Source organism: Vipera ursinii, assembly GCF_947247035.1.
Source record: "Vipera ursinii genome assembly, chromosome: 1".
Classification (NCBI taxonomy): domain Eukaryota; kingdom Metazoa; phylum Chordata; class Lepidosauria; order Squamata; family Viperidae; genus Vipera; species Vipera ursinii.
Genome location: NC_139512.1, coordinates 309,505,588 through 309,533,542, shown reverse-complemented (window position 1 = coordinate 309,533,542; position 27,955 = coordinate 309,505,588). Strand labels below are relative to the sequence as shown.

At 43.6% G+C, this 27,955-nt stretch overlaps 1 protein-coding gene across 1 annotated transcript in view; it reads right to left on the bottom strand.

Annotated features, from left to right (window-relative positions):
- PTPN14 (protein tyrosine phosphatase non-receptor type 14) overlaps positions 1 to 27,955 on the bottom strand; it is a 137,113-nt gene that overhangs the window by 66,662 nt on the left and 42,496 nt on the right. Inside the window, exon 3 of the mRNA XM_083348766.1 lies at positions 17,863 to 18,032. Within this exon, the coding sequence (XP_083204892.1) occupies positions 17,863 to 18,032 (170 nt within the window). The remainder of the gene's footprint in view (positions 1 to 17,862; positions 18,033 to 27,955) is intronic.

Here is a 27,955-nt window from a genome sequence, read left to right as displayed (position 1 = left end):
CCTGGTCTTGTTTTTACTGACTGTATGGAGCTTCTCCATCTTTGGCTGCAGAGCATATAGTCAATCTGATTTCTGTGTTGACCGTCTGGTGATGTCCATGTGTAGAGCCGTCTCTTGGGTTGTTGGAAAAGAGTGTTTGCTATGACCATCGTATTCTCTTGACAAAATTCTATCAGCCTGTGCCCTGCTTCATTTTGTACTCCAAGGCCAAACTTGCCTGTTATTCCGCTTATCTTTTGGCTTCCTACTTTAGCATTCCAATCCCCCATGATGATAAGGACATCATTTTTGGGTGTTCGTTCTATAAGGTGCTGTAGGGCTTCATAGAACCGGTCAATTTCATCCTCTTCAGCACTGGTGGTTGGGGCATAGACTTGGACTACTGTGATATTGAATGGTTTGCCTTGGATTCGAACTGAGATCATTCTGTCATTTTGAGGATTGTATCCTAGTATTGTTTTTCCTACTCTTTTATTGACTATGAAGGCTACTCCATTTCTTCTGAGGGATTCTTGTCCGCAGTAGTATACCTGATGGTCATCTGAATTAAATTCACCCATTCCTGTCCATTTTAGTTCGCTGATACCTAAGATGTCGATGTTCAGTCTTGTCATCTCTTGTTTGACCACGTCCAGCTTTCCTTGATTCATGGATCTTACATTCCAGGTTCCTATGGAGAAAAAATCTTTACAGCATCGGACTTTCCTTTCACCACCAGACACATCCACAGCTGAGCGTCCTTTCGGCTTTGGCCCAGTCGCTTCATTCTTTCTGGCGCTACTAGTACTAGCCCTCTGCTCTTCCCCAGTAGCATATTGGACACCTTCCGACCTGAGGGGCTCATCTTCCAGCATCATATCGTTTTGCCTTTTGGTACTGTCCATAGGGTTTTCATGGCAAAGATACTGGAGTGGGTTGCCATTTCCTTCTCCAGTGGATCACGTTTTGTCAGAACTCTCGGCTATGACCTGTCCGTCTTGGGTGGCCCTGCACGGCATAGCTCATAGCTTCATTGAATTACGCAAGCCCCTTCGCCACGACAAGGCAGTAATCCATGAAGGGGATATGGGCAGCTTACAATTTAAAAATAATCAAAAAGAAAAGGGATACATCAAAGACAAGGGAATACAATGAAAAAATCCTGAAGGAGCTCAGCCACTATCCTAGTGCTAAGGCTTGTGAGAACCACTTTTGTAACAGATTTTTTTTAAAAAAAAAAACAACACGATTTAAGGTGCAAAAAGTATGATCTCCAGGGGGACATCATTCCAGAGGATGGGAGCCACCAAGAAAGCACACTTCCTGGGCCCTGCACAGTGAAGTTGCTGAATGGATAGTGTGTTCACTCTAGCTGACCTCATCAGATGGGCCCAAACACACAGAGACAGGTGTCTCCACAAGTAGCCAGGCCCTGTGCCATGAAGGGCTCTATAGGTGATAAGCAGCACCCTGAGTCACATCCAGAAGCCCAATGAACCATTGCAATTCACAAAACAGGAGGGACATCTATGTGACTCCTGACACGCCCATCACTACCTCTACCACTACATTCTGGATCAGCTGTAGCTTTTGAGTGTATTTAAGGGCAGCCTCACATTCAGCCTTAACTACAGTACTACAATGCTAGTTTCAATCTCAAATATGTTCCTACAATCATACAAAGTATAATCATTCTTCGAGAGTGGTTGGGATGTCACATAAAGTAACAATATCAAGAACAAGTCAGAATCCCGGTGCTCCTGTGTTATCTTCCTATCCCCCAGGAAAATGAAGCAATCCATGAACGTTCTCTTCATAAAACAAAATCTGATGCTCTCTTCTTCTAATAGGCCAAAATAATATGTCAGAGTGTGAGCTTTATTTATGATTCTGGGTTGTTAGGGAAGAAACCACTCATTTTGTTCTGATAGAAGTCTATACAAAACAGGTCAGAGGATCTGGTTACTTTAAGGAAATACAAAGTGGAATCCAATTAAAGCATCTGGCTTTTAAAAATCTCCAACATGTCCTTGTTACCAAGAAGAATTTGTTCTTCACCTTCAACTGGAAAGGAGTTTTGAAGAATTATGGTTCACTTAACAGAAGATGAATATCATGCTGACACTTTTAGGCTGGTGACAGGTCAGTTTACGCACAATCAAGTTAGATGTAACTGCTATTACATGAGTCGAAGTACTTATTATCCTCCAGCTTGGCAGTAGTAGATTAAGGGGCAGAATCTCTCACATGATTTGAAACTTAGCTCACCATAATACAGTTTAATTGTTTCACCAACACCAACTGAGTCATATGAAAATATGCCTCTGCTTGCCCAGAAAGGGGCAATTATTACAGTACAGGAGAAAAGGAGAGTGAATTACATATGGAAGCAATGGGAATTAACAGTTTGAAGATTTCTCTAATATTCAGCCAGGTTAACCGTTAAGCTGGATCCTGCACATCATGCTAAATGCATCTCATGGGTTAGGTAGAACAAAACGCAAGATAGTCCAAAAGAACAGATGTCTTTAAAATGGTTTATCTCTATAAAAGGTTGACACTATCCGTGCTGAGCTTTGGACTCTTATTTAGTAGAAATAAAGAAGCATATTATGCTTCTCCATTTTAAATGGTATGTCCAAAGATCCTTTTTAGCAGAGGGAGTCATAGCATTTTTCCTATTAATTCCATCATTGCCTCCTTTATTTTTATTTTTTTATATTTTCACCAAGAAAGTTTCTGTAAATCAAGGTTTAGCACTATGAGAACAGGATGTTGAGGGGTGTAGTCTTGCCTTACTCTCTTCATTCCATCCCTTGACAGCTTTCTCTCCAGTTACAGGCAAGTTGTAGAAAGATATTTCATCCTAAGGTGCAAATTATGTTTTTTCACTTTCTCTTAAAAGCAGAAACAATCCTAGTTTGCTAGGTAAGCATGAACAGTAGTACTGATAGTTCAAAGGAAACATCAAACAAAGAAGACCTGGAATCCCCATACATACTTGGAGAAGAAACATGAAAGGGAATTGAAACCTGAAAGGTAGAGGTTCATTCTCAATCCTGCAAAAAGGCTACTTTCACATTCTGATTAAGACAACATCACAATATTCTGTGTTGTAGGAAACTGCAGGGATACTTGATCAACTGTCCTAAGCTTTTTTTTTAAGGAAAAAGAAAGCAGAACAACATTTCCCACTTGATGATAGTATTAAAATTGTTTCTAAGCATGCTTACTCGAAAAAAAATTTCACTGTGTTCATGTTCTAGAGCTTTATATGGATGCCCTTTAGCAAATGTTGGTCAACACTCAAAAGGGGGTTTCATAAAACTGACATCTTTGTGCCAGCAGCCCAGTTCAAGTATGTGTTTATAGCTCATTATAGCACCAACCTGTACAGAAATACCACAGGTCTGGGCAAGTGAACGGAATTCTTTTGTGGCTTGCAGATCAACAGGCTGTTAACTAAATCCCATTTTTCAAGTCACCTGCATTACAGCATTGTTTTCAAATTAGGAAATGGAAGATCATATTTAAGTTCGGAGTTGTATTGATTGGATTGGTAGAAATCAGTTATATAGGGCAAAATAAGTCTTGTGCAATTAATAATAAATTGATCACCAGATAAAACAGCAATTTTTGAAATGTTTGGGAAAGTCTATGAAAGAGGAATGAGATATAAGGAAACTATAGCACATTTTTAATATTTAGACTTCTTTGCAATTTAAACATAGGATGATTGCTTCTAGAACTCTTGGGATCTACTCTAATTCCTTGGCAAAGATCAAGGGTATAAACAGAGTACACAATTCCATAAGACTGTAAGTCGGTACATAGATGTTACAACTTATGAGGCTTCCACTTTTATAGATCACAGATAACATGGAATTATCTGTCATGGAATGAAACTGAGATTTCATATAAATGGCAAAGCACTGGAAGTTTGGGGAAATTGATATATAAAAGTGAAATACAAATAATTTGATTCAATCTAACAAGTTATTTGTCAAATATTGTCCAACAGTGAGGATTGAGATTTGCTTCCAATGAGATTGCAAATAAGATATAGGGCCTGACAAAACGTATTACTGTGATGATTTTTTTTTTGCTTTAAGTATCAATCTTTTCCAATGTAACTTGCTTATGACTATGTCATTCCTTCTTGTTTAGAATATAGTTCTGTGTAGTTATATAGTTAAAAGGTAAAAACAGCTTTTTCTTTTCCATTGTAAATCCAACAAATTGGAGAGTTTCAATAAGCAGCCAGCAGAAGAAAATCTTTCTTGGTTTCCCCACTAAAACTTTTTCTGATCATTCCCAGTTATTCACATTTAATGCAGAAGGGAGGTAAATACTATGCCACAAAAGCAGGAAGCAGTCAGTCAGTCAGTCAGTCATTCTCTCTGTCTATCTATCCATCCACCTCAACCAAAATGGAATACGATTTAGCTGGCAATAAAGGTTTAACAACCTTTATTGCAACAAATTTGATCTTCAATGCAAAATAAAGCAAGCAGAGAACACCATTGTTTCAGGTTATCTTCCTAAAGCAGGGTGTCAAACTCCCGGCCCACGGTCCAGTTGCATCATGCAGAGGCCACGCCCACCCCACTTCCGGCAATGCAAAAAAAGTCATGATACGTTGCGACACATCACGTGACGGACGTTTGACACCCGTGACCTAAAGCTTTGGCCAATTATTTGACTATTGATGAATTATCACATAAACAAATCTGAAAAAGTAGAAGGTTCCAGGTTTGACGGATTTGAGCCTGGCTCCCACTTTCAGTAGACCTGCAAGTTGAGAGCTTAGGAGAAGTAGACACGGACATAATTTGGGTAAGCAGAGGAAAAGCCAGACCTTACACCAGGGGTGTCAAACTCACAACGTCACATGACGTGTCGTGACTTTTTTTCCATTGCTGGCAATGGGGTGGGCACGGTTTCACTATGATGCATCAGGCCCACAGGCCAGCAGTTTGACACCCCTGCCTTACACCATCTAGCCATCGGCATCCTGGGAACATAACCTTCTAGCATAGGAGGACGTACTTTCAAATCTTATGCATATTTACAAAGAAGTAAATATGTAAAATTACAGCTTTCAAGGAAGAAACACTAAATCAGTGTTTTTCCAAACTTGGCAACTTCAATTTCTAGAATTCTGAGATTGCCTCTAAGGCTTACCTTTATTTTACACAAGACTGCTGTATCACTAGTTTTAAATTCTATTAGAAACTATGAATATTTCATAAATCTCCTTAAGCTGTAATTTTCAGAGTTTGTTACTTTACAAATTCACTTTATTCTCTAAACATCTTAAGTCGGACAGAAAATTTACCTTTTACTTGATTTATAACAGGAAAATAAAACCTTAATGTTAAATTTTGGGTGCATTTTGGAGCGGCGTATGAGAGCAAATCTTAAAAAGAGCAAAGCATAAAAAGTTAAGTTTACCTTTGAACAAGTTGAGACTTAAAACTAACATACAAACATATGCATACACTTTAATCAATCAATAGTATAAAGCAGCCATCCAAAGGAATTCATTCAGATGATAAGCACTGATTTCATTTAGGAGGTTTCTGAAACCAAATGGTAAAAACTATTGATTAAGTCATAAAGAGACTACACTGATTTAATTACTTGCATGTATGTATTTATACTAATTTGACTGCTGTCTACTTGCCAGAATGTGATAAATGAACTAAAGAAAAGCCAAACTGCATCCATTCAGTCCAAAACTTTTACTTTAAAGTTAGCCAAACAGAAAATGGAAAACAGAGAAGAAACAGAATTGGAAATGTCCTTTTGGCAACATATGGTAGAAGCCAGAATAAGCAACTAAAAGTGTAGTCTGTGATTATTAGACTGCTGGGTTAGGACAGGGGAGTTACAAGTTCAAGTCTTTACTTTGCCACGGAGCTTACTGGGTGATCCTGGGACTGTCAATGTCTCTCAGAATCTACTAATCTATTTTACAAGTATGTAGTTGTGGCAGCAAACTGTAAGATGGAGTATTATGCAAATCTTTAAGAAGAATATATATTTCATGAATGAAGAGATAAAATCTTAGAATACAGTAGAAAAAAAAATCTTCCAATCCCTGGTCTTCTCACTCGCTACTGCATCTTTATGCAGGCCCTCTAAATGGAAAGCACTGCAATTTAGATGACAAACTCTTGGCAATTTCTGTAAACTCTTTTAAGGATCTAAACTGAGTCCTTGGTCTACCTAAATAGATCACTGAATAGTTCATGGAAGGAATATGTTTAAAGGATCTCCTGCTTGACCTGAATCTTGCTTGAGCAACACAGATTTTGGAAAATTTGGTATGTACCTACAGTCTTAATATCCTTTCATCCTTCTTACCTATTATCTTCCCACCATATCCATTGTGATTTAGTCCATAGCTTCTGGCTGCTTCCATAGATTTTTATTTATTTATTTTATTATATTTATATACCGCCCTTTCCCGAAGGACTCAGGGCGGTTTACAGGGTGATTAAAACAAAAAATACAAAAGTTAAAAACAGTTAAAAAAATTATATCCATCCCTGAACAAATAAAACCCCAGTTAAAATTAAAATTAAAATTCTCAGCCTGTGCCAAAGAGCTCGAAGAGCCAGGTCTTCAGGTCCCGGCAGAATGAACGGAGGTCGGGGGCAGTCCTAAGCTCCACTGGCAGCTGGTTCCAAAGGGCGGGTGCACCCACTGAGAAGGCCCTATCCCTGGGTGTTGTCCGCCGGCAATCTCTTACCGGCAGTACCCTGAGAAGACCCTCCCTGTGGAAGCGTACTGGACGAAGGGAGCTTGATGCCGGCAGCAGGTGTTCCCTCAGATAACCCGGACCCAAGCCATTTAGGGCTTTATAGGTCATCACCAGCACCTTGAATCTCACCTGGAGGGCAACCGGGAGCCAATGCAGCTCGCGGAGTAGAGGTGTTATATGGGAGTATCGGGAAACCCCGATCACAACTCGCGCGGCCGCATTCTGCACCAGCTGAATCCTCCGAGTGGTCCTCAAGGGCAGCCCCATGTAGAGAGCGTTGCAGTAGTCTAAACGGGAGGTCACGAGCGCATGAGTGACTGTGCGTAGGGCATCTCGGTCCAGATAGGGTCGCAACTGGTGCACCAGGCGAACCTGGGCAAAAGCCCCCCTGGTCACAGCTCCTATATGGTCTTCAAAATTGAGTCGTGAATCCAGGAGGACGCCCAAGTTACGAGCCCTATCAACCGGGGGTAACACCTCACCCCCCCATTGTTAGAGGTGGAATGGTCTGGTTAGCCCGAGATGCCGATATGCACAGCCACTCAGTCTTGGCAGGATTGAGACAAAGCCTGTTTCTCCCCATCCAGACCTGGACCGCCTCCAGGCAACGGGACATCACAGCGAGGGCATCGCTGGGTTGGTTCGGGGTGGAAAGAAAAAGTTGGGTATCATCAGCGTACTGATGATACCCCACCCCAAAACCACGAATGATCTCACCCAGCGGCTTCATATAGATGTTGAAGAGGAGGAGCAAGAGAACCGACCCCTGAGGAACTCCACAAACAAGAGGCCTCGGGGCGGATCTCTGCCCTCCCGTCAACACCGACTGCGAACGGCCCAGGAGATAGGAGAACCACCGTAAAAACGGTGCCTCCCACTCCCAACCCCCTGAGACGCCGCAGTAGGATACCATGGTCGATGGTATCAAAAGCCGCTGAGAGATCTAATAGGACCAGGACAGAGGAACAACCCCTGTCCCGAGCCCGCCAGAGATCATTCACCAGCGCGACCAATGCCGTCTCCGTGCTGTACCCGGGCCTAAAGCCCGATTGGTACGGGTCCAGATAATCAGTTTCCTCCAGGAACAGAGGAAGCTGATGCGCCACCACACTCTCAACAACCTTCGCCAAAAAGTGATGGTTGGAGACTGGACAATAGTTATTTAAAACAGCCGGGTCCAGGACAGGCTTTTTGAGGAGGGGTCTCACCACCGCCTCCTTCAAGGCGGCAAGAAAGACACCCTCCTTCAAAGAAGCAGTTATTACTGCCTGGAACCAGCCTCCTGTCTCCTCCCGGGCCGCATAAACCAGCCAGGAGGGGCACGGATCCAACAAACAGGTGGTGGTGCTCATACTCCCCATGATCCTGTCTACATCTTCAGGGGAAACAGGATTGAACTCAGTCCAGATAACATGCTCAAGACCGTCCGATTCCTCCACGTCAGACTCTGCCCAGTCAGAGTCCAGACCGGCCCGGATCTGAGCGATTTTGTCCACCAGATGATGACTAAACTCCTCGGCTCGTCCCTGCAAGGGATCCTCCCTCACCTCCTACCTGTGAAACTTTAGTGTCCAAGAGTCGCCATTTCAACCATTTCTATATGTCTTGCTCTCATCCCACCCCCAATCCCAGACTCCCACTTAACTTCCTTCATCTGCCAAGTAAGGATATTGGCCAAGTCCAATAACCTGAGACTTTTTTCTCCAAAACCATGAGGTCTTTCTGTCAAACATCATTTGTCTTCTTCTGCTTCTTCTATGTGACATTTTCACATGAAACCAGAGAATATGCAACTGTTGATCAGGACTTTGAACTCAATGCCTGCACACCTCTCATTTTCTGAACCTATAGGGTCCCCCTCCCATTTTAGTATGCTTTGAAATTCACGCAGTTTAGGTTGCACATCTGATATATAGGAATGATATAAATCAAATCCCACAAAGCTATGAATGGTATATGTAATTGTAAAATGCATTATAAATACAGTGAATATAATGAAGTTAGGCTGTCTTATGTATCTAGTGACTTGAACAATTCACAAGAAAATCAAAACTCCAAGATAAACATATATTAAATATTATAAATTCTCTATAGATACACATGGTGCAGAAAAAGAATCCCCTGGCTTTTGTAGATGTACAACTGAAAGGTTTCCAATATCCTGCCTATATCTCTGCAACATTCATTATAAAGACATTTTCCTCAATGTCTGACAACCTAATAAAGAATTAATGGCATTTTAAAGTTTCTGGCATAAATAACTCTTTTTTCAATAATCAACAATGAGAACAAGCTTTCCATTCACTGGAGGAAGTCAGAAGGGAGAAAAAGTTACAATCCTCAGCAATTTATTTTATGAACATAGAATTGTGGCCTTGAAGGCGTTGTCACTCTGAAGGTCACGAGATAAAACTCTTAACTCTGCAAAAGAATTCAAAATAATGAAAAGAACCTAAAAGCATAGAATTAACTCCAACACATGAACAGCACTCTCCAAAACACCACCCACTACAAATAAACCACCTGCTCTATACAGATTGCAAAAATCTTTCAAACGTCCCCTTGACACTGTATTATATATAGTCCCTTTCTAAAAGTAAAGCAGCCATGCCATTTATATTTCACATTGCTCCAAGGCTACCTTAACATTTGAGTGGCACTTCCACTATTTGAAGTTTTCTGCACATGTGCTGTACCAAAATCTCTTCAATCTATAGAAAAAGCTGGTTGAAGTTGGAAGATATTATGAAGCACCTCTCTGTGGTACGTAATGCTATCTTTTTACCCCAGTAAGGTGCACATCCCCTTCATGCTATTAGTACCTCGCCAAAGTGAAAAAGCAACCACTCATAAGTCTACTGCAAGATAGGAGACTGCCATGTCTCAGCCTGATCAAGCTTCACATATTCATTCTATGGTGCCATTCTCATTTCTGGGACTCCCAAATGACATCTTCTTCCTTCACTTTCAGCCTTGGCTGCAAGGCTTGACTGGTGATAGCTGACTTTGTCATGTTACATCAAATATTTCTACTGAGCAAACTTCTAGGAACCAGATAGAGGATATTTCACATCTAGACCCCCTCATCTATAAGTGTTCTGAATTCTAATATTCAAGGCTTTTTTTCTCATAGAACGCCCAGAATGGAGTTCCAGCACCTTTTTGGGATGGAACCTTGTAGGGTAGGCAAAGTGGGTTGTATGACATGTGTGAGTTCCGGCACCTTTTTCTTTTACAAAAAAAGCACTGCTAATATTTATCCCCTGATCACAGTTCAGAACAGAGACATCTGGACTATTCTATATTATTCTTATACCATATTACAGCTTGGACCTTCTATATTATTCTTATACCATATTACAGCTTAGGGATCCCCATAGGCTTCTCATTTGAATCACAGCCCAGTTTAAACTAGTGGTGCTTGTGTTTAGAGCCCTCTGGTCACAACCTTGCTGGTATCTGCCAGTTCTTATTTCTCCGTACAATCTTATTTGCTCTTACATTCTTTTGAGTAGGACTCCATGATATATTATCCAGGATTTAAAAAAGACCCTGGAATCAGCTATGCCGCCCACCTTCGCTTGAATTTTGTGAAAGTATAGTGGCCTTTACAAGGAATTGAAATACCTCATTTTGATAAGTTAGTTTTGGTTAGTAGAGAGGCTAGTTATACCAGCTTACCCTCATTAATTTTGACAAGTCCTATATTCATACCCATTTTATTTTATTTTAATTATGGATGTAAACCTGCTTGGTTGTATTGCAGGGTGATGCTTCTTAAACATGCACACTTGCTGTGTTTAGCTTGTTTTCGTTTTAATAATTGCCTGTTAATCTCTGAACTAATTTTCTTGGATGAAATTTTGTAACCGCTGTGCTTTTTTTTTTTACTTGTACTGATCATTGGTAAATATTCATATTTCAGCAATATTATAAATAAATAATAGTACAGGTAGTCCTCGACATATGACCACAATTGACCCCAAAATTTCTGTTGCTAAGTGACACATTTGTTAAGTGAATTTTTCCCCTTTTTAACACCTTTCTTGCTACAGTTATTATTTATTTATTTATTTATTTATTTATTCGTTTTATATACCGCCCTTCTCCCGGAGGACTCAGGGCGGTGTACAGAGCAAAGTAAGTATACAATAAACCAACAATAAAACAAATAAAACCCCAGATCTACAAATAAAACCCTAAATCTATCAGGCCAGGCCGGCTTGCTGGAATAGATAGGTTTTTAAATCTCGCCGAAAGGTGTGAAGGTCGGGGGCCATCCGGATTTCAGCTGGTAAGCGGTTCCAGAGGATTGGCGCACCCACCGAGAATGCTCTCCCCCTGGGGGTCACCAGCCGGCATTCTCTGACCGGTGGCACCCTGAGGAGGCCCTCTCTGTGGGAGCGCACAGGACGGAGGGGTGTTGAATTAAGTGAATTATTGCAGTTGTTAAGTTAGTAACACGATTGTTAAGTGAATCTGGCTTCCGCATTGACTTTGCTTGTCAGAAGGTTGCAAAAGGGGATCACATGACCCCAGGAAACCGCAACCATCATAAATATGAACCAGTTGTCAAGCATACAAATTTTGATCACATGACCATGGGGATGCTGCCACAGTGATAAATGTACAAATTGGTCATAAGTCACTTCAATGCCATTGCAACTTCAAATAGTCCCTAAATGAACTGTTGTATGTTGAGGATTACCTGCAGTAATGTCTTTTCCATATTGCCCATATCAGTATGCATGTTGTATTACACAAATTTGGTTGTTAGTAAGAATATCCTACTGTTCTCTTGGCATGTTTCACAATGCAATTAAGATCCTTTTCTACTGACAAGTTTAATGTAACATGAGCCCTACTTTCCTGTTCTGAAAAATACAGAAGCATTCATTGTTCTCTGACAAAAATAGAAAATTTATGAGCAAGTCTGAAAAGAAAAACACTTGGAACAGCCATCATAATTTAACACCACTGATAGTTGCTATCACAAAGGCAGACTTTAAAAGTAGGCTACCTAATTTAATCAGATATTCATTTAAAAATAATTGTTAGAATCACAGAGTAAGAAGGGCGCTTTAGATGTTAGACATGGGGAAAAACCTCAATTTATTTGGACCACAAAGGGTAAGGGGTGAGAATGATGATGTTTCTTCTCTTCCAATCCTCTCCATTTTCCCTGCAGAGTTGCCTTGAGGGGATCATTCTCTAGACCAGAGGTGTCAAACTCGCAACGTCACGTGACGTGTTGTGACGTATCGTGACTTTTTTGCCATTGCCAGCAATGGGGTGGGTGCGATTTCGCTATGATGCATCTGGCCCATGGGCCGGCAGTTTCACACCCCTGCTCTAGACATCTGCTTGACTTTACTTACAGAAGAGTAAAACCAAGAAAAGTTTTTCATTGAAAAAACTGCTGCTGCAAATCGTACTCCCTGAGTAAGGTGTGTGTGTGTGTGTGTGTGTGCGCGTGCACACGCACACACGGGCATGAGGGGGGAAGGAAGGAAGGAAGGAAGGGTATCACTTAGCATGAAGGAGATTTTATTGTAAGATATCAGATAGTCATAGTCATAGGTCCAATTCCACAGTCAACACACTTTCTCCTGTGGTCCTATACATAGCACGGAAGAAGTCAACAAACTAGTTCAGACGCAAAACATTGAACAAAAAACATCTAGAACTCCACTTGACCCCAGTGTACTATAGTGGTTAAGATGTCAAACTAAGAAGTAGGGAGACCTCAGTTCAAATCTACCCTCATGCATGGACACTCAGGGAGATTTGGGGCCAACTATCTCGGCCTAAGCTCCCTCCCAGAGCTGTTGTTATGAGGAACATTAGGAAGAGAAAGAGATAGAGAGAAAGAGAATATTATGGACATATCTTTGGGCTCCTGAGGAAAACATGGATTACACACATGGTAAATAAGTAATAAAAAAGGAAAAAGAAAAAGAGAAAAGAAAAGGGCCATCTCCTTCATCCACAGAATTTTGAATGCATTTCTTTTAAAAGCCATAACAACCATAATTTCTCACTGCAACTCTTTGAAACCATGTAAAAGGTATAAAAACCAAGCAAAATGTCTGAGGAAACTATAAGTGTCTTTTTTCCTTGCAGGAAAAGGGGGTTGGGGGAATGTGGCTGTTTTTCTTTTTTGATTTATATTCTGTTACCACAGCAAAACAGATCTCATCCTGCCTCACTTTTGAGGAAAGTTAGAATCACAGGATGAGAACCGGCTGCTGATAGGTAAACAAAGACAAAACATGGAGCACATTACAAATTCCTCATTTTATGTCCAGGGAGGAAATGATAACTCTGGAAAAATCAATCCTGATTAGAGACATGAACAATGAGGTTGGCAAGGAAAATGCAGATAAAATGGAATCACAAGACAGATGAGTGAAATGTACAATTTAGAGTCACATCAAAATACTAAGAGATTAACAACTTCCAGATTGACAATTATAATTCAGTGAAACCCTCTTTTTCAGACTTTCTGAATTTTTGCATATCTGTAAATATTATCAAAATGAAACAAAGGTTATCAGAGCTTACTCTAAACCTCTACAGATATAGAAAGTGAATTTGACGGAACAAATAATACCAAACATTTATCTTTGTTACATTAATTATGTAATGTGTCAATGTGAAAAAACATTGTGTGTCCTTAGAGTCTGTAACTGACTGTACCACCTTTGGCTGCAGTAATTGCAAATGATGCTTCCTTCTAATTAGTGATCAAGTTTCTCACATTGCTATGTAAGAACCTTAGTGTACTCCTCCATGACAAATTGATTTCCCTCAGCAATATTTGGGTTTTTCTAGTAGAAATGATAGCAACCCCCCAAATAGGATGATGACCTTGTACAGTGGTTTCATGTAAATAAAATGAAGGAGGGGAGGCAGAACAGAACCCTTAAGCATCCTATCTAAAACAATCAACTGGCCCCAGAGAAAGGAGGAGAACCATTGTAAAACAGGGCTCCCAATCCCCAACCCACACAACTGGCTAGCCACATTTGATGATATAGAACAGGCATGTCAAACTCGTGACATCATCTGATGTCGCACGACATATCATGACTTTTTCCCCATTGCTGGCAATGGGGAGGGCGCAGTTTTGTTGTGATGTATCCGGCCCGCGGACCGGCAGTTTAAACATGCCTGATAAAGAAAGTGAATAAAAGATTAAGGAACAGAAGAATGGATGCCCCCAATACCTTCCCAGCTCTGCCACACGTCATCTAAAACTATAACTAGAGTTGTCTCAGTACTAAATCCCAGTCTGAAACCTGACTGAAATGGGTCTAGGACCAGGTAATACATTTCCTGCAGGGTTCTCCTCAGCTGCTCATAGACCACTTTCTCAACAACCTTCCCAAAAAGTGAAGGTAGGATACTAGTCAATAGTTACTGAAGACTGTTGGGTTGGAAGATGGACTCTTGACGAGGGGGTGCACTATTGTCTCTTTCAAGACGCTGCCAACACAGTATGGACCCAACTGTGGGTCACCTCCTCGGCCACTTTCATAACCCAGGAAGGACCCAAATTCAGAAACAAGTGGCTGAACTGAAAGCACAGTATATAAGTCTAAGTGCTATTGCTACTATCTTCCGAATTTCATTTTTCCCCAGTGCTCTTTTGTGGTGAAATCATACCAAGATGAGAGAGGCCATTCCTGGATAGTATTCTGGAGTCTTTGGGACTTCTTAGATAATTTTAGAAAACATTTTTGGACTGTCAGCAACACAACAGCCCTTCTTAGGAAGATTCACTATTTTTTCAAATCATCTCCTTTCCAAGACTTTGTCTCTAACTTTGGATTGGTGCAGTCCCAGAGCTTTTGAAATAGTTCTCCCAGACTCATGGGCATTAATTATTATATTTACAAGCTTTACATTTTTTAAAGTAAGCCTTGATCTACTTCTATAATTGATGTGGCAAGAACTACTGTGTGACAAACGCAGGCAGAAATTTACATAAGGTGGGAGTGCCCCAAATCAACTTTTGTTGTTTAATGAAGTGTTGATATAATTGGCTTTTCTGCTCTTTTAATTGAATCGGCTGAAGCAAGAAAACTAATTTCTTTTTCATACTACTATATCATGCATTGGATGACTTTGTTTAAAACATAAGAAACAGTAGCGTTATTTATTAACTGCCTATTAATAAGACTTAAATGAAGCTCTTTTGCAAAGATATAAAAAATTTCAGAATATCCAAAAATTTTACTACTTCTCAGACCTGTACAGTACACCATATTTTTTCAAGCAAAATTCTGAAAATTCAAAAATATTACTTAGAATATTTTACAATGATTATTACTGCTGTTTTTTTTCTCTCTCAAATGTTGAAGTTTCTACCTATTATAATAGATGTCAATGTTTCCCCCCCACCCCCAATCCCTCTCTCTGATAAAATCCTGGGACCAGTGCAAAAGCAGTACCAAAACCAATAATCAATTACTACAAAACGGGCTAACAGCAGGATCCAATGCTTTTTTAAAAAAGAAATTCTTAATTGCCAATAGACTACAAAGGCAATGGAAATAAATTTCTATGCCTTGGGGCCTGGCATTTCATATATGGGACACTGCACAGAGACATCTCAGCTTTATGCCTGCCTGACTAGCTTTATTAGGTCAGGGATGCGAATCGACCTCAAATAATTATCAGACCACATGGGAAATAACATGGAGGAGAAAAGGGTCTTTTCAGATGCAAAGCCTTTTAAACGAAGATTCAGAACTACACTTTGAAGTGATCATCAGAAGAAGTAAGTTTTAATATGTAAAAAAATGAAATTCAGTTTTAATATGACAACAATGCCTAGTTCATGCCAGCAATCAAAATATTGCATTTTATATCAGTTGCCTTTCAGGATAGCTTCCTATAAACCACATGAAGACCCTCCAACCAGATAACTAGAGAACGAATGACTGGAACACTGGGGGCACCTCGCAATTTCTCCATTTCTTAAAAGTCTAGCAGTAATGCTACCTCATGTTAGACAACCACAATTTTAAGAGTGAAACTTCATCTAACAGAGGTGGCACATCTGAAGCCAAGTCATCTCACCCATCTACTCGAGGCATTTTCATCTTGTCAGGATTACCTTTCACTGTCCTTTGCTCTATGCAGTCTGTCATAGCTGTCAGTGAGCAATGTGATAAGGCTGTGCATGCTTCAAAACTAATTTCAGGCACAACCTTAAAAAGATTATTTTCATATTTGCACAGAAGACTAAAAAAAGGCTAGATGTTTTAATGATAGCAGAGTTGCTAAGCTTGTGCTAGGTCCAAAGCACCTCCTCAGAATCTATGAAATGTCCACAGCCTTGTAGTTTAATATTTTTATTCGTTTTCCAAAATTAGATGAAAACAAGAGATCAAGCTGGATAGCATTAGCATCGTCTGCAATCCAAATCTACCAATGACTTCACCCAACACTTTCACCCAGAAGATAAAATGACTATCCTGTTCCTAATGAAGATGTTTTCAGACAAAGCCTTCCTAAATTATTTAGGATTGCAATGAGTTATCAGTATAGTTGATATTGCACCAGTATATCCAACTGGACCTCAAAAAGGCACTACCAACATCTCATCACAAGATTCTGGAGAACCTTTATGAAGTATTAGGGCACATGAGACTTTGCAAAAAAAAAAGTCTATTCTATTATGTTCCGGACCAGAATAGATATAATGACTCCTGAGTCATATTTGAATCCTGTGTAAAATTGCAAGTAACAACAATAAGCCAAGTCCTGTCTCCCACTACAAGACACAGTTTCAATTAGAAGGGTTCCACCAGAAGTTGCCTTAAATGCAACAATGACATACAAGTAACAGCACTCTTACTATTCTAGCAAGAGTGGGCACATATGATGCAATACCTCGCCAAAGCACAGTGGCTGGCATGCTACAACACAAATCTGAGATAATAGTAAGAACTTGCAAGGACAAGTTTCCTGGCAGGGAAAACAGAATCAGGCAGTTGCTTCCTTGCCAGAGACAGGATGTGAGCTTGTCACTACTACTGCGTGCCTTAACGCTGCTATCACTGTAGAAGCCAGGGATAAGGAAGCTGCTACTGTATTCTCAGGGTTTCTGTGCAATTGTAATGTTCAGTGGTGATTCCACTGAAGAAAATAAGATTTCTACAGTACGAAGAGAACAGAAAATACATGGAATAATTCATTTCCAAAATTATTCATTTAGAGATCTTATAAAGATAGGGAAGGAGGAACTGTGTTGTGTGTCCTACTGAAAAGGCAGAATAAGCAAGGCATTTATAGGCAAATATAAGCAGAACCCAAGCAAATATTCCCCCTTAACTCTTAAAGTTGTTCCGTTCATTTATATTCATAAATATAAAGGCATTCACCTGCATGGCTTACACGTGGACTTTCTTAATTATACAATTCAAATTCTTTATACTGATTCGAAGGAAATAAAAACCTTATTTATAAATAGCATATCGTTCAATCCTGTGTGTCTGTTTAGGATGGCATACAATAGTATAAGATCAATGTGGATCACCATAATTTCTACCAGATAGAAACATGGAGTCTTCAGTCACAGTAGAATACCACAGTAGGATCTGTACTACCATGTACTATGAAGCTGGTATAACTAGCCTCTCTACTAACCAAAACTAACTTATCAAAATGAGGTATTTCAATTCCTTGTAAAGGCCACTATACTTTCACAAAATTCAAGCGAAGGTGGGCGGCGTAGCTGATTCCAGGATCTTTTTTAAATCCTGGATAATATATCATGGAGTCCTACTCAAAAGAATGTAAGAGCAAATAAGATTGCAACACAAATAAGATTGCAACACAACAATGATTTTCAAACCTGAGTTTGAAGAGAATCTGCAGATCGAGATTAGGCAGGAACCTAATTAAGATATTAAGTAGACCTATTAAGTGCTAACTTATGTTTTAAAAGTTACCAAGAAAAGGGAAAATCTGCAACAGGCAAGAGAGGAAATACACTATTAAGGCAAAATTTCTGAATTGCAAATCATGATTTCTAAGAGACATCTCAACGAGAAAATATTTGTGGCGGCGGAAGAAAAGTGAAGAATCTTTGCAACGGATACCTTGTGACTTCATGCTGCAGGAGGGCAACGCTGGGCACGTAAAACATGACCCCAAAGAAAAGCAAAGATTCGCTGGCAAACTTGTCCAGCTGCTTTTTCAAAGGTTTCTCCAGTTCCACCCATCGCACTTGCTGGCTCTTGTTGTGAAACCAAAGGCCAAAATAGTGTGTCTAGAGAGAGAAAAAAAGTTTAAAAACAAACAAAAAAGTTATTATTTGGTCACATTTACAAACAATAAAAGTTTCTCTCTCTTTTTTTTTTCCTTTTCCCTTATATTTCCACCCGAACATGCTTTCTAACTGTTACTATGCAAATTGGAGAATGAATTCACAGGTCTTTCTGGACCTGTGATGGTGTTCCATAGGCCATTTGACCTTTGCAAGGGATTCAGTACATCTGGGATCTTAAAATAAGCTCTTGAAAGTTACTTTATTTATTTTATTTATTTATTCAATCTCTATAGCAGACATGTCACAAGGCCCGGGGGCCAGATCCGGCCCGTGAAGTGGTTTCATGCGGCCCGCGAAGCCATCCTGGAAACAGTGAGGGAACGGCCCCCACTGCCTTGGCCCTGGCCCAGAGACCCTCCTCCTGCCAGAGACCCTCAGATCTGTCCCACTCCTGCCCAGGCCCCCATAGGCCATGCCCACCCAGTAGGCCACGCCCACCCTGGTCCTACCCACTCAGCCCCTTGAGGGCAACCGCAATGCTGATGCGGCCCTCAGTGAAATTGAGTTTGACACCCCTGCTCTATAGCAGCCCATCTCAAGCAAGTGACTCTGGCCTGTGAACAACTATAAAACAAATTAAAAACATTTACAATACAATACACACTAAATATATATGTAGCAGCAAGGAAAAATGTCATTATAGATGTGAATATAGGAATTATTGTAATTATAGGAATTATATAGGAATTATGGAAGTGATGCAGCTGAAATCTCCTAACCCAGAAGTCACCCCAAATATCTTTTAATCAGGGCCAAGATGATCATGTAATCCCTTTGGAGGTGGGTACCCACAACCTACCTGCCTCACTTAGGACAGGAAACCTTTTCCTGGTAGCTGGAGGCTGGGCAACATGCAAGACCATGAGGACAAAGACAATTTGACAAGGAAAACATTTTGAAATACTTCATCATCCAAGCATCCCAAAGGTTTATTTTAAGATATTCAAACCATAGTTTTGTATATTTAAATAAACATTTATGTAAACACTTCAGCTCCTAAATAGCCATTTAAATGTCAATCTTCAGCAGTAAAATACAGAATGACTAGCTTCAATCCTTGGCATTGCCAATTAAAACGTTCAGGCAACAAATAATCGGGGAGACCTGTAGCTGTAATCTTGGACAGCCATTACCAGTCATTGGGCTCATAAACAGGTTAACAATATTTCTCAGCTCCACTCTCCCTCCCTTAATTACTGAAATCTTCCAATGGTATATGACTATTCTGATTTGGGAGAAATACTTTTATTTTGAAGAACCACTAGCTCTTAGGAAGGAATTCAGAGGTATTCCAGTGTCTGAAGGTCCTGTTTATTTTTTATTTATTTTATCTATATCCTACCTTTCTTATTTTTACAAATAACATATCCAACTTGTGCCTCCCTTCTCCTATCTTCATGTTACCTGTTTTCATATTGCCACTCTCTGATTTAATCTGGAACAACAATCATGTTTAAAAAGAGGTTAAAGAAAAACAGGATTTTGAGGACCCTCAAAAATGATTAAAATTTCAATTCCTTGGCTGAAAAGGTCTCACTTTAGGATTTAAAGAAAAATTCATTATAAAATAATTGGTGGAACTCATAATTTTTGCTAGATATAAAATATAACAGAAATCTGATATAATCTAAATATTCTTAGACCTTTTTAATTTAAATCTTCTGGAGTTGCATTTCCTTCTCAGCATCAAATGGCACAGATGTCAGTAAAAATATGGTTCCAAAATTGTTTGTGGGAAAAAGTGAAAACAAGCACAGCAATAAATGTTATTACATCTATCAACCAAAATCCAAGCTTCCTGTATCAGCTGTGATAAAAGGCTGCCAATTATCCAAAATGACATGTGGTTAAAACTTAGATCAGTTGGAAGAAAACTAGAGCTGTAGAGTAATTCAGAACAGCTTTTAAACAGCAGCAGGTTTTGATAGCATTTTTAAAAAATGTACTACAATGCAGTAACACAAAAAACCTCAGAAGAGATTCCAGAAGCAAATTAACAAAAACAAAATGTATCATCTGAAGCTTGTCCACCATTCCAAGAAAAAATGAATGACTATAAATTCTTGGTGCCTGGCAAGCAATTGTGGCTGTAAAGAAAGCTGCTCCTTGTGTACCTTCAAACATTTTTGTGATGACTACACCAAGTTGTGGAGGATTTGGCCTGGAATGGAATGCAGGAATGGCGCGTAGTTCATTCTGTATCTTTAACCCATATCTTTAACCTATATCTTAACTGGGGAACTGAATAATAGGTCACAACTAAAAGAACATAGAGATAAAATGAGTTCCAGGGCCTGCATGCCAGCTATTTTATCATGCTTTCAGTTATCATTCCTAGCTTATTATATATAATTCTGATTATTCCTTTCGCCTTGCTCATTTTTAAAAAAACAAAAACCAGAATTATACACAGCAACAATGTTGACCAAATATTAACTGGATTAGCAATAAGTCCATGACTTGAACTTAAATGATGTCAAAGCCCTACCCTTCCAAAAGCAGTACATGCAGCAATCAAACGTCCGTCTACACTGCCTACAAGAATATACAAAGTGAAAGACAGAAAGAAAAGGCCCTCGTTGTCTTTATTTTTCCCATAATGTTTATTTCCATTATCTTCTTAATGAAAAAAAATTAAATAACTGAAGTCTCATTCATTATACTGTGGCATCATCTGTAAAGAGAACAGGGCCTCATACAGGGTTATTGTTCAGCAAAGAAGAAAATTCTTTAGTATCACAGTACTGCTGACGGTGTACAGCCTCCAAACCAACTTATTAGAAACATGTCATGGTTAAAACACAAGATCAAAACATTCTCCAGTATTCTTAGTGTCAGGACCCACCCCAATTCACGTCTTAGGAAAACAAAAACTCTTGGAGACAGTTCTAGTCCAAAAGGAATTTTTACTAGGACATGTTTGGTTGTGGAAATACAAGATGGGACCTGGTATTGTTTTACAGATTGAGACTTTACAAGGAGTTCCCAGTTCAATCCCCCCTTCTCTCAACCCCATTTGGTCAGCCCCCCATCATTTACTTCGTGTCATCCCTTTCGTGGGAAAAAGGAAACTTCAAATCTTTACGGTTATTGCCTTCTTCCTTTACAGATTCAAATGGAGACACAGGCCAGATGCCTCCTTCCCTAACCCTCCCCTTTGTTCCCCCAGTTCAAAAGGTTTCCCTTGGTCTTTGAAATAACCTAAGGCAGGCTGAATCCACATTCGCTCCTCCTTACTCGGGAGATGGCAAAATCCAGGAGGGGGAGGATAATGTTTTAAACATACATTTATGAATGTGATATAAATGGATTCTGACACTTAGCTGTTTCATACCACTGAAACCTTTTGGCCCAACTCTGTGGAAAAGCTGGCTTGAGGCGGGAAAGGCATTTGCTGGTGTCTACAACAATTGCCGCTGCATGATTTTGTTTTCTCAATGTGTACATGAACATCCACATTTTGGAGTGAGATGAATTTGTAGCCTGTATGCTGCTCTTTCTCTTTGTCATTAAGTGGGTGAGACTGAACAATGGACCTCTGCTTGGACTCAATCGTGAGCTGGATTAGGGGCAATAAAATGAACGTGGATTCTCAAGAGGCAAGCTGCAAGGCTGATCATCCTTTGTCCAGCAATCTTGTGTTTCATTTATTATGGGTGTAGATGAACATACATTCAAATAGTAGGATTTTAACTTGAAGACACTCCTAAATGTAGCCTGGGCACTAGAATCTCAGGCAATCTCAGTGCCCCAAAGTTATTTTTAAAGTAAGTTTTCATTCATTCACCCTTTGTAACTGTTCCTAGCCATGAAATCAATTTCTCATACCTGTCTAGTAGTACTAATACATGGCTATTGGAGGTCAAAACATTGAACAGAATCACTATAGAATTAACTGGTAGAAGCAGCCTTATTCATGTCAATTCTGTACTTCATGGATTGCGTATGTTCTAATTCATGTTAGAACTATAAGCCTTAAATAATTAGGATTCAGAAATTTGAAGGTGTCTCTCTCCCCACACCAAAGCATCTTTTGGTATTAGAAGAACTACTCTATCAAAAGATGAAGGGAGGTATTTTGGCAGCCTTATTCATGTCAATTCTGTACTTCATGGATTGCGTATGTTCTAATTCATGTTAGAACTATAAGCCTTAAATAATTAGGATTCAGAAATTTGAAGGTGTCTCTCTCCCCACACCAAAGCATCTTTTGGTATTAGAAGAACTACTCTATCAAAAGATGAAGGGAGGTATTTTGGCAGTAGCAGTCTCTTTGATAAATGCACTACCTCCCCTAAGAAGATACACTCAGCACCTATATAATCATTTATCTGGCAGCAATTTTAGCCATTTTCATTTTCCTAAGCATTTTCATTTGAAAAATAAATTAGCATTTACTACTTATACCAGAAGCATTATACTGTTGTGATATTTTAGTATTTTACAATAACTGATTATTTGCTCCTCATTGCTTTGGAAAGTTGGATGCAGGTGTTAGAAAATATTAAGAATGCATATCTACAATGTATAGAATGTAGTCCATGTCTGCTGGAAAAAAAGAATTAGTATACGTACAAGTTTTATAGATAACATTGACTTAAAACTGGTCATTTTATGATAGCTCTAGGTTACCACAGCCACCAAACAGGTCCTTTATAAAGTCCATAAAGCACCCTCGGCCATTATAAATAGTCGTCACAGACACAAACACACATGTTGCAGCATCTGTGATCATGTGACTGTGATTCACAAAACTTTTGTTGGTTTCAGCAAAAATCCTCTTTCAAATGAATGCTTTCCCTTAACAACCACACTATTCACTTAATGACCACTGTGAAAAAGACTAAAAAAATTACTTCAGGTCACGTGGTGCCTCAGCTTATGCCCATAAGGACCAGTTTTCTAGTCCCAATTATAATTATAAAACAAGGACTACCAATAAGATATACCGTATATACTTGAGTATAAGCCGAATTTTCCAGCCCACTTTTTGGGCTGAAAAATTCCACTTCGGCTTATACTCCAGTCAACAAAAAAAACTTACCGAGGACTTGTGCGCGGCCGAGGCTTTGGTGCTTCCGGGATCGCCCGCACCTCTCCCAAGCCACCGCCGTCCGAGACCTGCCGAAGTTTGGGGAGGTTTGGGGAGGTGCGCGCGCACCTCCCCAAACTCCGCGCCTTGCCTGCCTGCTTCTTTCCGCAGCGGAAAGAAGCAGGCAGGCAGGGCGCGGAGGAACGGAGACTTGCCGACGTTTGGGGAGGTTTGGGCGCCTCCCCAAACCTCGGCAGGTCTCCGTTCCTCCGCGCAGACCTGCCGACGTTTGGGGAGGTTTGGGCGCCTCCCCAAACCTCCCCAAACCTCGGCAGGTCTCCGTTCCTCCTGCCGACGTTTGGGGAGGTTTGGGCGCCTCCCCAAACCTCCCCAAACCTCGGCAGGTCTCCGTTCCTCCTGCCGACCTTTGGGGAGGTTTGGGCGCCTCCCCAAACCTCCCCAAACCTCGGCAGGTCTCCGTTCCTCCTGCCGACCTTTGGAGGTTTGGGCGCCTCCCCAAACCTCGGCAGGTCTCCGTTCCTCCGCGCAGACCTTTGGGGAGGTTTGGGCGCCTCCCCAAACCTCCCCAAACCTCGGCAGGTCTCCGTTCCTCCTGCCGACCTTTGGGGAGGTTTGGGCGCCTCCCCAAACCTCCCCAAACCTCGGCAGGTCTCCGTTCCTCCTGCCGACCTTTGGAGGTTTGGGCGCCTCCCCAAACCTCGGCAGGTCTCCGTTCCTCCGCGCAGACCTGCCGACGTTTGGGAAGGTTTGGGCGCCTCCCCAAACCTCCCCAGGTCTCCGTTCCTGTTTGGGGAGGTTTGGGCGCCTCCCCAAACCTCCCCAAACCTCGGCAGGTCTCCGTTCCTGTTTGGGGAGGTTTGGGCGCCTCCCCAAACCTCCCCAAACCTCGGCAGGTCTCCGTTCCTCCGCGCAGACCTGCCGACCTTTGGGGAGGTTTGGGCGCCTCCCCAAACGTCCCCAAACCTCGGCAGGTCTCCGTTCCTGTTTGGGGAGGTTTGGGCGCCTCCCCAAACCTCCCCAAACCTCGGCAGGTCTCCGTTCCTGTTTGGGGAGGTTTGGGCGCCTCCCCAAACCTCCCCAAACCTCGGCAGGTCTCCGTTCCTCCGCGCAGACCTGCCGACCTTTGGGGAGGTTTGGGCGCCTCCCCAAACGTCCCCAAACCTCGGCAGGTCTCCCTTCCTGTTTGGGGAGGTTTGGGCGCCTCCCCAAACGTCCCCAAACCTCGGCAGGTCTCCGTTCCTGTTTGGGGAGGTTTGGGCGCCTCCCCAAACGTCCCCAAACCTCGGCAGGTCTCCGTTCCTCCGCGTAGACCTGCCGACCTTTGGGGAGGTTTGGGCGCCTCCCCAAACGTCCCCAAACCTCGGCAGGTCTCCGTTCCTGTTTGGGGAGGTTTGGGCGCCTCCCCAAACCTCCCCAAACCTCGGCAGGTCTCCGTTCCTGTTTGGGGAGCTTTGGGCGCCTCCCCAAACCTCCCCAAACCTCGGCAGGTCTCCGTTCCTCCGCGCAGACCTGCCGACCTTTGGGGAGGTTTGGGCGCCTCCCCAAACCTCCCCAAACCTCGGCAGGTCTCCGTTCCTGTTTGGGGAGGTTTGGGCGCCTCCCCAAACCTCCCCAAACCTCGGCAGGTCTCCGTTCCTCCGCGCAGACCTGCCGACCTTTGGGGAGGTTTGGGCGCCTCCCCAAACGTCCCCAAACCTCGGCAGGTCTCCGTTCCTGTTTGGGGAGGTTTGGGCGCCTCCCCAAACGTCCCCAAACCTCGGCAGGTCTCCGTTCCTCCGCGCAGACCTGCCGACCTTTGGGGAGGTTTGGGCGCCTCCCCAAACGTCCCCAAACCTCGGCAGGTCTCCGTTCCTGTTTGGGGAGGTTTGGGCGCCTCCCCAAACCTCGGCAGGTCTCCGTTCCTGTTTGGGGAGGTTTGGGCGCCTCCCCAAACCTCCCCAAACCTCGGCAGGTCTCCGTTCCTCCGCGCAGACCTGCCGACCTTTGGGGAGGTTTGGGCGCCTCCCCAAACGTCCCCAAACCTCGGCAGGTCTCCGTTCCTGTTTGGGGAGGTTTGGGCGCCTCCCCAAACGTCCCCAAACCTCGGCAGGTCTCCGTTCCTCCGCGCAGACCTGCCGACCTTTGGGGAGGTTTGGGCGCCTCCCCAAACGTCCCCAAACCTCGGCAGGTCTCCGTTCCTCCGCGCAGACCTGCCGACCTTTGGGGAGGTTTGGGCGCCTCCCCAAACGTCCCCAAACCTCGGCAGGTCTCCGTTCCTGTTTGGGGAGGTTTGGGCGCCTCCCCAAACCTCCCCAAACCTCGGCAGGTCTCCGTTCCTCCGTGCAGACCTGCCGACCTTTGGGGAGGTTTGGGCGCCTCCCCAAACGTCCCCAAACCTCGGCAGGTCTCCGTTCCTGTTTGGGGAGGTTTGGGCGCCTCCCCAAACCTCCCCAAACCTCAGCAGGTCTCCGTTCCTCCGCGCAGACCTGCCGACGTTTGGGGAGGTTTGGGCGCCTCCCCAAACCTCCCCAAACCTCGGCAGGTCTCCGTTCCTGTTTGGGGAGGTTTGGGCGCCTCCCCAAACCTCCCCAAACCTCGGCAGGTCTCCGTTCCTCCGCGCAGACCTGCCGACCTTTGGGGAGGTTTGGGCGCCTCCCCAAACCTCCCCAAACCTCGGCAGGTCTCCGTTCTTCCTGCCGACCTTTGGGGAGGTTTGGGCGCCTCCCCAAACCTCCCCAAACCTCGGCAGGTCTGCGCGGAGGAACGGAGACCTGCCGAGGTTTGGGGACGTTTGGGGAGGCGCCCAAACCTCCCCAAAGGTCGGCAGGAGGAACGGAGACCTGCCGAGGTTTGGGGACGTTTGGGGAGGCGCCCAAACCTCCCCAAAGGTCGGCAGGTCTGCGCGGAGGAACGGAGACCTGCCGAGGTTTGGGGAGGCGCCCAAACCTCCCCAAAGGTCGGCAGGAGGAACGGAGACCTGCCGAGGTTTGGGGAGGTTTGGGGAGGCGCCCAAACCTCCCCAAAGGTCGGCAGGAGGAACGGAGACCTGCCGAGGTTTGGGGAGGCGCCCAAACCTCCCCAAAGGTCGGCAGGAGGAACGGAGACCTGCCGAGGTTTGGGGACGTTTGGGGAGGCGCCCAAACCTCCCCAAAGGTCGGCAGGTCTGTGCGGAGGAACGGAGACCTGCAGAGGTTTGGGGAGGTTTGGGGAGGCGCCCAAACCTCCCCAAAGGTCGGCAGGAGGAACGGAGACCTGCCGAGGTTTGGGGAGGTTTGGGGAGGCGCCCAAACCTCCCCAAAGGTCGGCAGGAGGAACGGAGACCTGCCGAGGTTTGGGGAGGTTTGGGGAGGCGCCCAAACCTCCCCAAAGGTCGGCAGGAGGAACGGAGACCTGCCGAGGTTTGGGGAGGTTTGGGGAGGCGCCCAAACCTCCCCAAAGGTCGGCAGGAGGAACGGAGACCTGCCGAGGTTTGGGGAGGTTTGGGGAGGCACCCAAACCTCCCCAAAGTTCGGCAGGTCTGCGCGGAGGAACGGAGACCTGCAGAGGTTTGGGGAGGTTTGGGGAGGCGCCCAAACCTCCCCAAAGGTCGGCAGGAGGAACGGAGACCTGCCGAGGTTTGGGGAGGCGCCCAAACCTCCCCAAAGGTCGGCAGGTCTGCGCGGAGGAACGGAGACCTGCCGAGGTTTGGGGAGGTTTGGGGAGGCGCCCAAACCTCCCCAAAGGTCGGCAGGAGGAACGGAGACCTGCCGAGGTTTGGGGAGGTTTGGGGAGGCGCCCAAACCTCCCCAAAGGTCGGCAGGAGGAACGGAGACCTGCCGAGGTTTGGGGAGGTTTGGGGAGGCGCCCAAACCTCCCCAAAGGTCGGCAGGTCTGCGCGGAGGAACGGAGACCTGCAGAGGTTTGGGGAGGTTTGGGGAGGCGCCCAAACCTCCCCAAAGATCGGCAGGAGGAACGGAGACCTGCCGAGGTTTGGGGAGGTTTGGGGAGGCGCCCAAACCTCCCCAAAGGTCGGCAGGAGGAACGGAGACCTGCCGAGGTTTGGGGAGGCGCCCAAACCTCGCCAAAGGTCGGCAGGTCTGCGCGGAGGAACGGAGACCTGCCGAGGTTTGGGGAGGTTTGGGGAGGCGCCCAAACCTCCCCAAAGGTCGGCAGGAGGAACGGAGACCTGCCGAGGTTTGGGGAGGTTTGGGGAGGCGCCCAAACCTCCCCAAAGGTCGGCAGGAGGAACGGAGACCTGCCGACGAGCCGCGGCCACACAGGGTATTCCTGTGTATTCAGGCTTGCAAAATGGCGGATCGAGCCTCTGCTGGCGGCAGAGGCTTGCAGAACGGCGGATCGGCTTATACTCGAGTCAATAACTTTTTCCAGTTTTGGGGGGTGAAATTGGGGGTCTCGGCTTATACTCGAGTCGGCTTATACTCAAGTATATACGGTACTTTATGTTTTCATTTTAGATAATGACTGAAAAAATTGCTTACTCTCTTGGGGTATAATTTACACTATTCCCCAGAGAGCACCAAATTTCATTCATATAAACATTTGCACCCAATAGAAAGCTTCCAGGCTAACTGAGAAATCCTTTAAAGCAAGTGCAGACCATGTCTGTTCTGTTCTGTTCTGTCTTGTCCTGTCCTGTCCTGTCAAAGGCACTTTTGCAACTTCTATGGAACTCCAGAAGGATAAAGCACACTTTGAGGTAGGGTTGCCCCCTATTGATGCTATTGGAACAAGCTCTTGCTTAAAATAAACAGCTGACGGCTGCAGGGGTGGGTTGAAAGTACTGACATAATGACATTACCAGAGAGCAGAACTATGGTTTTCATACTGTTGT